This window comes from Lagenorhynchus albirostris, chromosome 1 (genome assembly GCF_949774975.1).
Source record: "Lagenorhynchus albirostris chromosome 1, mLagAlb1.1, whole genome shotgun sequence".
Classification (NCBI taxonomy): Eukaryota; Metazoa; Chordata; class Mammalia; order Artiodactyla; family Delphinidae; genus Lagenorhynchus; species Lagenorhynchus albirostris.
The window spans coordinates 153,781,255-153,795,160 of record NC_083095.1 but is presented as its reverse complement, the minus strand read 5'-3'; the positions used below and the strand labels follow the sequence as shown (position 1 = coordinate 153,795,160).

At 44.1% G+C, this 13,906-nt stretch overlaps 1 protein-coding gene across 7 annotated transcripts in view; it reads left to right on the top strand.

Annotated features, from left to right (window-relative positions):
• The first annotated feature begins 6,064 nt into the window (after window positions 1–6,064).
• Window positions 6,065–13,906, top strand: part of DET1 (DET1 partner of COP1 E3 ubiquitin ligase) — a 60,882-nt gene continuing 53,040 nt past the window's right edge. For 6 of the 7 annotated variants that reach the window (XM_060156212.1, XM_060156195.1, XM_060156219.1 and 3 more), the window contains exons 1-2: window positions 6,077–6,203; window positions 12,590–13,682. In XM_060156212.1, coding sequence (XP_060012195.1) covers window positions 12,600–13,682 — 1,083 coding nt within the window. In that variant the 5' untranslated portion in view covers window positions 6,077–6,203; window positions 12,590–12,599. Of the gene's footprint in view, window positions 6,204–12,589; window positions 13,683–13,906 lie in introns of all 7 variants that reach the window. The other variant, XM_060156231.1, reaches the window with a different exon arrangement.

The window sequence follows — 13,906 nt, the reverse complement described above, 5'->3', positions numbered from 1 at the left end:
AGTCATAAGTGCAAGAGGCAGTGGGAAGATGCCTGAGAAAGATCGAAGGCTGCAGCCTCACTGAAGAGTTAAAAAAAAAAAAAAAAGCCCAAACCTATTCGTGGGTCAGGGAGCATTCAGCCAAGAGCACAGGGGGAAGGTACGTCTTCAAACAGTTGGTAAGAACTTGGATTTGAAATCTGAAGGCTGAGGAACGGTAAGCAGAAACTGAGCACTTCTTGCAAATATCAATAAAGGACATATGAAGAAGTGAGCCTTGTAAAGCAAGAATTGGGTGGGGTTTCCACAAGAGGGTCAAGTGAAACTTAGTCTCGGTTTCTGCACCCGTAAAGTGGGGTTAATACCTAACACACAGGGTTACCCAGGGGAGTAAATGAGATCGCCTAAGGGAAATGACTGGTATAGGGTCTGGCGTACAGTAAATATGTACTAAATGACAATTACATTTTTTATAGGGTCTGGCGTACAGTAAATATGTACTAAATGACAATTACATTTTTTTTTTTTTTTGGCCACGCCACATGGCCTGTGGGATCTCAGTTCCCCGACCAGGGATCGAACCGCGCCCCCTGCAATGGAAGCACAGTCTTAACCACTGGACCACCAGGGAAGCCCCATCGACAATTTCAATTATTTTTTATTTATTTATTTGGCTGCATTGGGTCTTCGTTGCTGCGCGCAGGCTTTCTCTAGTTGCGGCGAGTGGGGCTACTCTTCGCTGCGGTGCGCGGGCTTCTCATTGCAGTGGCTTCTCTTGTTGCGCGGAGCACGGGCTCTAGGTGCGCGGGTTTTGGTAGTTGTGGTGCACGGGCTTAATTGCTCCGCGGCATGCGGGATCTTCCCGGACCAGGGATCGAACCCATGCCCCCTGCATTGGCAGGTGGATTCTTAACCACTGAGCCATCAAGGAAGTCCCCAATTTCAATTATTTTATTAAAGATTGATGATGATGATGATGGTGATGATGATGATGATGATGGGGTGGTGATGTGATACTCAGGGTAAGAATGTCTGCCACTGAATATAGCGGTAGAAGGAGCTCACCAGCCTCTTCAAGAAGGGGAGAAAGAACAAGAGCCTCTTGTCCTGCTTTTGTGCCCATCTTCTCCTCTCATGGCTAATGCAGAAAGCGAGCAGAGTTGCTAAAAGCCTTGGCAGAAGAGCGACAGAAGGACTGGAGTGAGGGGAGAGATGCTCTCAAGCCCTTCAGGCCCCCTCCCTATCACTCCATCATCCCACTCCCTTGGGGACCCTGTGTGTATGGAGACTCCCAAGAGGGAAGAAAAAGGCAGGGGCCTGGGGATGCAGTGGGGGCTCAGGACTTAGTGTTGTTCCCAGTGTGAGAGCACAATGGGAGGGAGCAGTGGGGAATTAGAAGCTGGAACATCTGGGAGAGGCAGGCTGAAGAGCTGTGGAAATAGAAAGTGGCATCCGGTATCCTTGAAAATGGCCCCCCTGAGGCATAGACCTGCAAAATAGTAGCTGCAAAATAGAAATGATCCCTGTCCTCATGGAGCTGACTTCAAATGTAGCCCAATCCAAATATTCTATTACTTTCTGAACAAAAGTATTCAGTTACTTAGGCCAAATATCTTGGGATATTTTTGCCTCTTCTCTTTCTTTCTCTCACACCACTTATCCAATCCATTGGCAAGTCCTCTTTACTCCATCTTCATATATTGAATATATTCCAAATCTGACCACTTCTCACCACCTCCACCTCTATAACACCAGTCCAGGCAACCAACATCTCTTGCCCAGACCATTGCAGTAGCCTCCTGACTGTCTCTTAATAGCCCCCTTTCCCCGTGGAAGCCAGAGTGAACCTTCTGAAACATGAGACTGCTTATGTTATTCCTCTGCTCAAAGCCTTCCTGCGGCTCTTGATTTCACTACAAATTGAAGGCAAAGTCCTTGCAAAGACCCACAAACACTCATGGTCTTGCCTTTGGATGCCTCTTTAACCCCATCATACTCTGATAGCAATAACAGCTGGAAAAATGAAACAACATCCACTTCCTAGAAAAGGCAGGGAGAAAAGACAACCTTAGGCCTCCTATGCCACCAGCAGATTTTCCAGGAAGCACAGTGTGATGCCCTCCCCAAGTTAGACTCTGCATTAAATCGACAAATAGCAAGAACAGTAATGGAAGGTCAGAGCATTTTCAAGACATCACTATAAATAAAGTTAAAAATTAAAGACAAGCCTCAGACAGGAAGAAAATGTTTGCAGTCCTAACAAAAGATCAATATCTGGAATATATAAATAGCTCCTACATATCAATAAGAAAAAATATTCTTGTAGAAAAATGGGCAAAGGATATGCAAAGGCAACTCATAGTAAAACTGTAAATGGCTAATAAACATCTGAAAAAATTAGTCAACCTCATTAGTAATCAGGAAAATTCAAGTTAAAACAACAAAATATAATCTTTTGCTAATGCAACTGGCAAAAACAAGAAAGACTGATGATATACAGTGTAGGCAAGGATGTGGAGAAATAAGAGTGCAAATTGGTACAACTTTTTGTAATTAGCATTCTATATCAAAACTTTTTAAATGCCTAAATTTTGACCTAGTAATTTTACTGTTAAATATATGTCATATGTCTATACTTGTGTCCAAAGTTATATATAGATTATTCACTGAGGCAGCTTATAAAAGTGAAAACTGCCAGAAACCTAAATGCCCATAAATAGGAGTATAGTTAAATCATGGGACATTCATACTGTGGGATAGTGTGCATGAATTAGACATCTATGTGCTGACATAGAACAAACTCCAAAACATAATGACAAATGTGTTTACTGGAGGAGCAAGTTACAAAACAATATTAAGGCAATATCCATTCATGTGGAAAGAAAAAAGTGAAGCAAAATCCTATATATAGATCTCTGCATGTTCATCCATTTACAACAATAATGCATAGAAAGTCCTGGAAGGATAGATATACACTTACTACAGTGGGAGAGGTGGGATTGAAGATGTGGAGGAGTTTCACTTTTTACTCTATTGCTATATTATTTGTAGCTTTACAAGAGTAAAGTGTTCCTGTATGATTTGTGTGATTAAAAGTTTGTGTAAATGTACTCATATATTATTTACTTGATTTAAAAATTCATGTAAAAATTAGGTCTTTCACAAACACAGTGGTTTCCACACTCCTTAACTCCCTCGTACACCCATTTCACAGATGGGAAAGCAGGCAGAGAAAAGTGACTTGCCGAAGCCACATAAGCCAGTGGCAGGATCCCAGGATGGAGCTGATATTCACAGGAAAGTTATATCTGTCAGTCTGAGGTGGGAGCATGAGGGTATGAAACATAATCTTAATTCTCAAGGGACTTGCTTACAGCCTCACTGATGAGACAAACCCATAACATTCCAAGACAAGGTAGTCCAGCATGGTAAGAGCCAAATTAATGAGTTAACATTTATGGGTGCTAATTATGTGTCAGGCAGTACTAAGAGCTTTACGTGCAATAACTAATTTTATTCTCCACTGATCCTATGATACAGGCACTAGGATTGTTATCCCCATTTTACAGGTGGGGAAACTGGGGTACAGATAAGTAACTTGTAAGTAAGAAGTACCTGAGGCTGAACTGAACCAGTCTCACTACAAAACTAAACCAGTTTTGGACTTCCCTGGTGGTGCAGTGGTTGGGAATCCGCCTGCCAATGTAGGGGACACGGGTTCGGGCCCTGGTCCGGAAAGATCCCACATGCGCCGAGCAACTGGGCCCGTGCGCCACAACTACTGAGCCCGCGTGCCACAATTACTGAAGCCCGCGCGCCTAGAGCCCGTGCTCCACAGCAAGACAAGCCAACGTAATGAGAAGCGCACGCACCGCAACAAAGAGTAGCCCCCGATCGGTGCAACTAGAGAAAGCCTGTGCGCAGCAACAAAGACCCAACACAGCCAAAAATAAATAAGTAAATAACTGGGCTTCCCTGGTGGCGCAGTGGTTGGTAGTCTGCCTGCCAATGTAGGGGACACGGGTTCGTGCCCCGGTCTGGGAGGATCCCACATGCCGTGGAGCGCCTGGGCCCGTGAGCCAAGGCCGCTGAGCCTGCGCGTCCGGAGCCCGTGCTCCGCAACGGGAGAGGCCACAATAGTGAGAGGCCCGCATACCGCAAACAAACAAACAAACAAACAACTAAATTAATATATATATATATATAAATAACTAAACCAGTTTTACTGCAAAACTCCCTCCTTTTTTTTTTTTTAAAGTAATAAGCTCTTGGGGAAAACTTACAGGCCAATAGTCAGCAGAGAAGGGAAGGCATGGCCCCCATTCACCTGTCATCCCCATGCAGTGGCATGCCAGGGACAGGGCAGTACAGGTGTACATTCCAGGAGAGGAAGTTCCTTCCATTCCTCTCTCTTCTTGTAGGTCAAGCATGAGAGTAAGCTAATCGGTAAGTGATACTTGAGTGCCAGGCAGGCTGCAGGGTAGCTTCAGCTTTTGCTGTTGTTGATGTTATGAAAAATTTCAAACCCATACAAAAGTTGAGGAAAGTATGATGGATTCAATGTCCCAGAATGCTTTTGTCCTAAACCACTCCACTCGATAGGAAAAGTTTTCCTTGAAGAAATCAGAGGAGCTCGAGAAAGTCCTGCCTCCCCCATGGTGGGCAGGAGTGTTCAGGGAGGGCTGTGGGGGGGTGTGAGAGGGTGCTGGGCTGACCCCTTACTGGGGGCATCATCTGACAAGCTGAATGGGGAAGGGGAAGGCCAGCAGCCCACTCAGAGCTGGCTCCATGGGCCACCCAGCCCCGAAGCTGGGGGCAACCTGAAATTTAGAGTTTCTTCTTCTTCTCCTTCTTCTTCTTCATTTCCTCCTTCTTCTCCTCCTCTCCTTCTTCTCCTCTCCTTCTCCTTCCCTTTCTTCTTCTCCGTCTTCTTCTCCTTCTCCTTCTCTTTCTTTTTTCTCTACTTGAGATATACTCTGCGTACTATATCTTCGTTTCCTAGAAGAAGAAACAGAGACTCTGAAGTCAGTACATTCAGCTTGGAAATGTCAAGACTGGACCAAGAACCCACGGTGTTTCCTTTTAACCACCCTCATCTCCAAGTCATGGATCCTCCTTGAGCCTCAGTTTCCTCATCTGTAAAAGCCACTAAACAGTCTATGATATTTTGTTATAACAACGTCAACCAAGACGGTTAAGTTAATAAAATTGCACTTAAAAAAAAAAGCCAATAAACATTCCTTCCTCATAGAGATGCTGTGAGCCCTACGGGCAGAGCCATTCATTCACGGACTGAACCTTCCTTGAGCACCAGCAAGATGCTAAATCCTGGTCTAGGTGAGGGTAGAAAAGAAGAGAGGACGAAACCCGTGCTCTCACGGAATTTACATTCTAGTCGGGGCAAGGGAAACAGAAGAAAGAAAGAAAACAAAACAAATGGGGTAATATCAGATAGGGATGAGTGCTAGGAAGAAATAGCACGATGGTGGTGAAATGAGAGTGGTCAGACAAGAGTTCTGAGGAAGTGACATTTACTCTGAGACCTGAATTATCTGAAGGAGGCTGAGGCAGGGAAATTTGGGAGCAGGATGTCCAGAAATAGGACAAAGCAGTGGCTTCGGGGGAGGAACCAGGTTGTAAGAGACAATGTAAGTAAAAGTCAAGTAAAGGTTATAGCATTAATTTAATGCAATAAGCTTTTACTGTAGTCCACTGTGTGCTAGTAAATGTATTAGGCACAGCGTTCAGAGATCAGTACAGCCTCGGTCTTTAAAGAGCTCACTGTCTAGGAGGAGATAACAGAAAACGGATAGTTTCTCAGCTGATGAAATGGTGCATTTAATCAAGAGGTGAAAAATTAATTTTTATTCATGTTTTTGCAAGTGTGTCCAGCGGTTGCAGAGACACTGCCATAGGAGATCACTCAGGTGCCGAGGTTACGGCGCCTGGTTCAATTTTTCCTTCGCAGCCCCTGGGCCTCTAGGGCTTCGATCCCCCTCCGGGCAGCAGGGTGCGCTATACCGTCTCTCAGGGCCGGCCGGCCGGGTGCCGCGCTCTCTCCACTTTCCTTCTCGCTGCACCGCACTTCCGGTGGCTAGCGTAAGCGGGAGCCGGCCGCTGCGGGCATCTGGTTCCACAGCATGGCGGGGGCGGGGCTGGGTGAGGCGCGCGCCAAGCAGGCCGGGGAGCCCCTCGCCCCGGCCCTTTGAGCCCGGACCGGACAGGTGAGGACTTCTCCTTCCTTGTTTCAGCCTCCAAACCCGTCAGGCCCTCCCCGAGGCCTCTTCGAGTTACCGCCATGGGGCTGCCCCCTTCCCGCCTGACGCCGAGGCCCTGCGGCCCCCGCCTTCCCTCAGAATTCTCTTCCCATTGAGGCCCCGCCCCGGGCTTTTCTTTCCGGGGGCGCCTTGGGCGTGTGTGCCCGCCCCTGGGTATCCCCTTCCCGTTTAGGAAGCCGTCAGAAGGAATTGAGGGTTACGTGCACCTGCCTGCCCGGGGAAACAGACCTAGCAGGGAGGAAGGTCTTGCTTAGTACCGCACGAGTTAGTGGCCCAGTTCAGTCAGGCTTTTTTCTTTCGTTCCATAGATAACGTACGAACGCATGCAGTGGGGCAGCCCTAGTGCTAGGCTCTCTGAAAACTAAGGTGACTGAAGTAGCCATGGTTACGTCCTGCCTGGAGAGGATAGTTTACAGGGGAGTCGAACATTAAACACCTAACCATGCTGCTGAAAGTACAAATTCAAATTGTGGCAATGGCTATTTAAAAGAATAGAAAAAGTAATGGTAAAGCAGCAAAGATCTCTTTCGGCAAGGGTGTCAGAGCAGACTTCCTGAACGAGAGGACACTTGAGCTGCGGCTTGAGAAGTATGGCAAGGGCCAGAGGAAATATATGCTGGGCAGAGCGAACAGCACCTGTGGATATTTGAGTTGGTAAAGAACGTTCAGGAAAGGAGGCTTTCGATGGGTCAAATGCTGTGATGGGCATACAGGATATAATGTTTGTGTACCGGTCAGGAGTTCACCATCTAGTGCCACAGACATAAGTAAAATGCAGAGATGAAGTTGCAAGCGTGGTAAGTGCTAAGAAGGAGAGGTATGGCTGGTGTATTGGTGTTTTATCTGGTGGGAAAGGTTAAGGAGGACTTCTCTCAGGAAGTGATGATTAGGCTGATAACCTGAAACAGGAGTTAACTCGGCAAAGTGAAGAGAAGAGCTTTTTTTAGATTGAGGTGAAGAGCATGTGCCAAGGTTCAGAGGCAGGAGGTAGGCCACTTGTTGAAGAAATGATTAGAGTGAAATGGGAAAAGATGAGGCTGGAGAGGCAGCACTGAGCCTTTGAGGCATCTGGTTGGCACGGCAAGGATTTTGATCCGTATCATTAAGAGCAATGGAAAGATATTTGTTTTAATCTGTAGGGGAAAGGACGTGATCAAAAAAGCATTTTGAAAAGATTGCTCTGGTAAGTGGATTGGAAGTGGATAGGAGTGGATTTAGGGAGACCACTTAGAAGCGGTTGCAATAACGTAGACATGAAGTTATAAAATTTTGGGTAAGGGTACTGGCAGGTCATGATAGAAGAAGGTGGAGCATTAGAGGACTGTTTAGGGGGTAAAATCTCCAGAGTTTGGTGACTGATCAGGTATGGGGGCTGAGGGAAAGAGATATCAAGGGAGACTCTCAGCTTTCTGGTTCCTTTTAGCAGGTGAATGGCCATGCCATTTACTGGACTAGGGAAACGGGTAGAGGGCTTCTGGGAAAAATGTAAGTTACTCTAATGTTTTTCATAACTCCCACTCTGACTAGAAGGGACTTTCATGATGTACTTTTTCTGTATGGTTTGAGTTTATGAGCATGTATTTTATAATTGGAATAACAAGTTGAAAAAGACTAAGAATTCCACCATCTCTCTAAAAACCCTAATTGTGTGATGTAAAATATGGAGAGGGAGAGAGAGCACACTGAGAGAAGGGTTAGGAAATTAAGTGTGGATTTTCTGTCCAATTTGGAGCTGAAGCCAGCAGGCCTTCAGCTCTACCCACCCCACCCCTCTACTCCCTCCACCACAGTACTGGTGGCTTTTCCCTTAAAAAGACAAATTGGAGAATTTAAGATGGGACTGTTCAAAATATATACAGATTTTTTTTAGAATTAAACATCTGCTTTGCTTAAAATGATCAATGGCTCGAAGTCGAACAGCTAGTTTACTTTATCTGATTCAGTTATATGTGGTTAGTCTGCTAGATGTTGTCTGATGCCTACTCCTTCTTCCATTCATGGGTCTTACCTGCCTATCGCATCCCCTTCTGGTCTCCCTCTCTGACTCCAGCCCGCATCTTAGTTTCGCAGGGTGCTAGCGTCAGAGGTGTCCTGGGCAGGGATTGAGGGAGGCAGTTTTGTACAGTACTTGGTATTTTAAAATGCTTAAACCTTACCAGTATGTTTTTTGGACTGTATCAAAATGGGCACATCAACTATGTCACTGTTAAAAGGAGTAGCCGTGTGAAACTCAGCATTGTGTTTATTGTTCAGAAGTGGAGGATATTGCTCACTGTATCATGCCAAGGTCCTTTGAGAAAACTCATGAGAGAGATTTCTTTTAAAATCCAGTGATGGCTAACAAACGCAGTAAGGTAGATAGCTAGTGGGAAGCAGCTGCATGGCACAGGGATATTGGCTCGGTGCTTTGTGACAGCCTGGAGGGGTGGGATGGGGAGGGTGGGAGGGAGGGAGACGCAACAGGGAAGACATATGGGAACATATGTTTATGTATGACTGATTCACTTTGTTATAAAGCAGAAACTAACACACCATTGTAAAGCAATTATACCCCAATAAAGATGTAAAAAAAAAATAATAAAATAAAAAAAAAATAAATTAAAAAAAAAAATCCAGTGATGGGTATTGCTGTGCTTCTTCCAAGCAGCTATTAAGTTTTTATCTTCTTGGCAGTGCAAGTTCTATAACTGACTGTATTTTCCTCTGCCTTGTCTGCTGAGAAAGTCAGAGCCAAATTAGAAGCTTGTCCGTTCTGCAGATCCTGATGGCATGAATTTTTGTGTACTTCAGACTTCATTTTATTGTCCTACCTTTGTTTTCCCTTCACAATGATTATTTTCTAATTAAAAAAAAATTCTGAGTAAGCACAAATATTACTTAAAAAACATATGTAATTTTAAAAGAATAACAGTACAATGAATGCTGATTGAAGGAAAAAAATATACACTTAAAAGTGCCAATGTGTCCCTAACTCCCATCCCATTTCTTACTTCCTCAGAGGTAACCACTATTTTGAATTTTATGTTTATGATTCCTTTGCTTTTTGTAATTGTATACCACATATATTTGTATTCTTAAAGTGGAAATTGTTTGAAGCTTATATAAAGGAAATCACATTGTATGTATTCTGTAGCTTGCTTTCTTCATTCAACACTGTGTCTGAGATTCATCTTTGTTGTTATATATAACTGTAGTACATTAATTCATTACTTCATAAGGTTACACTGCTTGGGGAATTGCCTGGCAGTCTAGTGGTTAGGACTCAGCGCTTTCACTGCTGGGGCCTGGGTTTGATCCCTGGGTTCTATCGCTGGTCCGGGAACTAAGATCCTGCAAGCCACGTGGCGTGGCCAAAAAACAAACAAACAAAAACATTAAAAAAAAGAAAAAAGATTCCGCTGTATGAATATGCATGGATGAATTTATCTAGTCTACTGTTGATGGACATTTGGAGTGTTGTCAGTTTTTGCTGTTGCTAACAGTCCTGCTACAGACATCCTTGTATATGTCTCCTGTTACGTATGTGCAGACACTTCTCTACATCAGGATTTCTCCACCTTAGCACTATTGACATTTTGGGCTGGATGTGAGGGACTGTCCTGTTTACTGTAGGATGTTTGGCATCATCCCTGTCTTCTGTTTGATGGACACCCCAAGCACCCCTTCCTCCCTCCCAAGTTATGACAACCAAAAATATCTTCATATATTACAAAATTGCCCCATTTGGGAACCAGTGCTCAAGATCAGGGGTTGACAGACTTTTTCTGCAAAAGACCAGGTAGTTAATATTTCAGGCTTGTGAGCTGTGTGGTCTTTGGTGTTAATAAATGAACTGTGCCTTTGTAGGGCAAAAGCAGCCATAGGCAAGATGTAAATGAGTGCGTATGACTGTGTTCCAATAAAACTTTATTTATAAAAGTAGGCAGGCAGCCTAGACTGGTCTGAGGCTAGTTGTTTGCAGTCTTTTGGTCTAGTCTAGATCAGTAGGAAATATATTTTATATCCTCACCCAGTGCATGTAACTCACATATGTATTGAAAATATGTGATACAGTTTGGTATTTTCTGTTTTATTCCATTTTTTGAAATGTCAGTTAGTTTATGCACTAGATTGATTTCAAGCCTCCATCAGTGAGTTGTGACTAGCAGTTTGAGAAACTTGATTTGCTCAATCATAAGGTATGCACATTTTTAACTTGACTAGGTAGTATATATACTTATATAAGGCATTTCAGATCTCTTTTAGGAGACAGAATATAAACAAATTCCCCATTGTCTGTATGTTTTTATTTCTAAAGTATAGATTGGATAGAGTCACTCCTCTGCTTAAAACCTGTAATAACTTGCATGACGTGGCATACAAAGGATTTTCCAGTCTGTCTGCAATCTGCTTTTCTAGGCTTCTCTTATCACTCTGTGTTTCCTGTGTTCTAACCACTTGGTATTGTGTTTCCCAAATGTGCCATGCTACACTCTTTTTAAGTATATTTTTTAAGCTACCTTCTTTCTGAAATGTTCCTCCTTTATTTTGCCTAGTGAGTTCTTTATCCTTTAAGACCTTTGTCAAATGTTCCATTCATTCATTTAACATATTTGTTAGCATTTACTGTGCCTCAGGCACTGTCCGAGGTGCTGGAGATTCAGCAAGGAATTAGGCAAGGCCCCTGCTGTCCTGTATGGGGGACAAAGATGCTAAAAAGGTAAACAAATGGTTTCAGAAGGTGATAAGGGCTGAAGAAAATAAAACAGTAGGTTGATATGGATGGAAAAAGTCATGACTTTAGGTAAGGTAGTCAGGCAAAAACTCAAGAGTTGCTATTTTGGCTGAGATTTGAATGATGAAACAGACAGCTGTTTCAGCACTTTAAAAATGTTGCTTTGCTTCTTTTTGGTCTCCATAGTTTCTCATGAGACATCCACAGATAAATGAATTGTTGTTCCCTTATAGGTAATGTGTCATTTACGTGGTTGCTTTCAAGATTTTTACTTTGTGTTTTAGTTTTTCACAATTTGACTGTGGTATGCCTGGGCATGGATTTCTTTCTTTCTTTCTTTCTTTTTATTTTAAATAAATTATTTATTATTTATTTTCGGCTGCGTTGGGTCTTCATTGCTGTGCATGGGCTTTCACTAGTTGCGGCGAGCGGGGGCTACTCATCATTGCGGTGCACGAGCTTCTCATTGTGGTGGCTTCTCTTGTTGCGGAGTACGGGCTCTAGGTGCGTGGGCTTCAGTAGTTGTAGCTCGCGGGCTCTAGAGTGCAGGCTCAGTAGCTGTGGCGCACGGGCTTAGTTGCTTCGTGGCATGTGGGGTCTTCCTGGACCAGGGATTGAACCCGTGTTCCCCGCATTCGCAGGTGGGTTCTTAACCACTGTGCCACCAGGGAAGTCCCTGGGCATGGATTTCTTTGGGTTTATCATGTTTGGGGTTCTCTGAACTTCTGATCTCAGGTTTATATATGTGAGGGTTTATTTCTCAGCTCTTAATTCTGTTCATTGGGTATATTTTTCTGCCTTATGCTAGTACCACACTTTTTTGATTACTGTGGCTTTGTAACAGTTTTTGAAATCAGGGAGTCTGAGTCTTCTAACTTTGTTCTTTTACAAAATTGTTTTGACTCTTCACAGTCCCTTGAGATTACATGTAATTTTTAGGATGAATTTTTCTATTTTTGCCAGAAATGATTTTGGGATTTTGATTGGGATTTTGCATTGAGTTTGTAGATTGCTTTGGGTAGGATGGACATCTTAACAGCCCAATAAATATATTTTTTAAATGAATGTACATTGAATGTGGTGTTTACAGTGAACAAATTTGATGTAGTTCTAAGGTTTGTTCTGTTGAACATTCCCAACAGCTAAGCATGCTTTGAAGGTATTCCTAGGGAATTAGTTCCTTCCCTCAAACCTGTTTCTAGACTCAAAAATGTCCTGACCACTTTCTAACTATAACTTGGGAAGAAGGAATGCTGATCACTGTCATCTTGGGAGCTCCTAGGTCCAGGATATATGGAAGGAAATCTATTTGACTTGTATATACACAGTTGGCCCTTGAACAACGTAGATTTGAATTGTGCAGGTCCACTTACACATGGATTTTTTTCATCAGTGAATACTGCAGTACTAGACATCCCCGGTTGGTTGAATACGTGGATGTGGAGGAACCATGGATAGGAAGGAACAATGTATACTGAGCTGACTATAAGTTATACTTGGATATTCAGCTTCAGGGGATTGGTGTGCCTAACCCTTGCGTTATTCAAAGGTCAAGTGTGTTTGTGTTTTGGTAAATTTTGTTTTATTTTCTTGACTACTTCTTTACTTCTCCCTGCAGAGATGTGATAATGGATCATCATGTTTCCACCATCAAACCTCGAAGAATCCAAAACCAAAATGTCATTCACCGCCTGGAACGCCGGCGGATCAGTTCAGGCAAGGCAGGCACCCACTGGCACCAGGTCCGAGTGTTCCACCAGAATGTCTTCCCCAACTTCACGGTCGTCAATGTTGAAAAGCCCCCTTGTTTCTTGCGTAAATTCTCACCTGATGGACGCTACTTCATTGCTTTCTCTTCAGACCAGACATCTCTCGAAATCTATGAGTACCAGGGCTGCCAGGCAGCTGAGGACCTACTGCAGGGCTATGAGGGGGAAATCCTGTCCAATGGCAATGACCAGCGGTCAGTCAACATCCGTGGCCGGCTCTTCGAACGCTTTTTCGTCCTGCTGCACATTACCAATGTGGCAGCCAATGGCGAGCACCTGAACCGGGAGTGCAGCCTCTTCACTGATGACTGCCGCTGTGTCATCGTGGGCTCAGCTGCCTATCTCCCAGACGAGCCTCACCCTCCTTTTTATGAGGTATATCGGAACAGTGAGTCCGTGACCCCCAACCCCCGGTCCCCCCTGGAGGACTACTCCCTCCATATCATTGACCTTCATACTGGCCGCTTATGTGATACACGTACCTTCAAGTGTGACAAAGTCGTCCTGTCACACAACCAAGGGTTGTACTTGTATAAGAACATCCTGGCCATCTTGTCAGTGCAGCAGCAGACCATCCATGTCTTCCAGGTGACTCCTGAAGGCACTTTCATTGATGTGAGGACCATTGGCCGCTTCTGCTATGAGGATGACCTGCTCACTGTGTCAGCTGTTTTTCCTGAGGTGCAGCGGGACAGTCAGACAGGCATGGCCAATCCTTTCAGGGATCCCTTCATCAACTCCCTGAAACACCGGCTGCTTGTGTACCTTTGGCGCCGGGCAGAGCAGGATGGTAGTGCAATGGCCAAGAGGCGCTTCTTCCAGTATTTTGACCAACTGCGTCAGCTGCGCATGTGGAAAATGCAGCTTCTGGATGAAAACCATCTGTTTATCAAGTATACTAGTGAGGATGTCGTAACCCTGCGGGTCACAGATCCATCACAGGTACAAGGTGCTCTCCTGCCCTTTACCCCTCCAGTCTCCTTGGCACAATGGGAAGGTTTCTCTCTTTGCCTATAGCCAGTCTCTCAGAAATAACACATTTTATGTAATCTTGAATTTTTGCTATCTTTGGGCTCATACTTAAAACAGCTCGACTTTTCTAATCATTTCTCAAAATGATTTTTCTCATTTGGACAAATGGAAGCTATATCGTAAGCCATTGACAT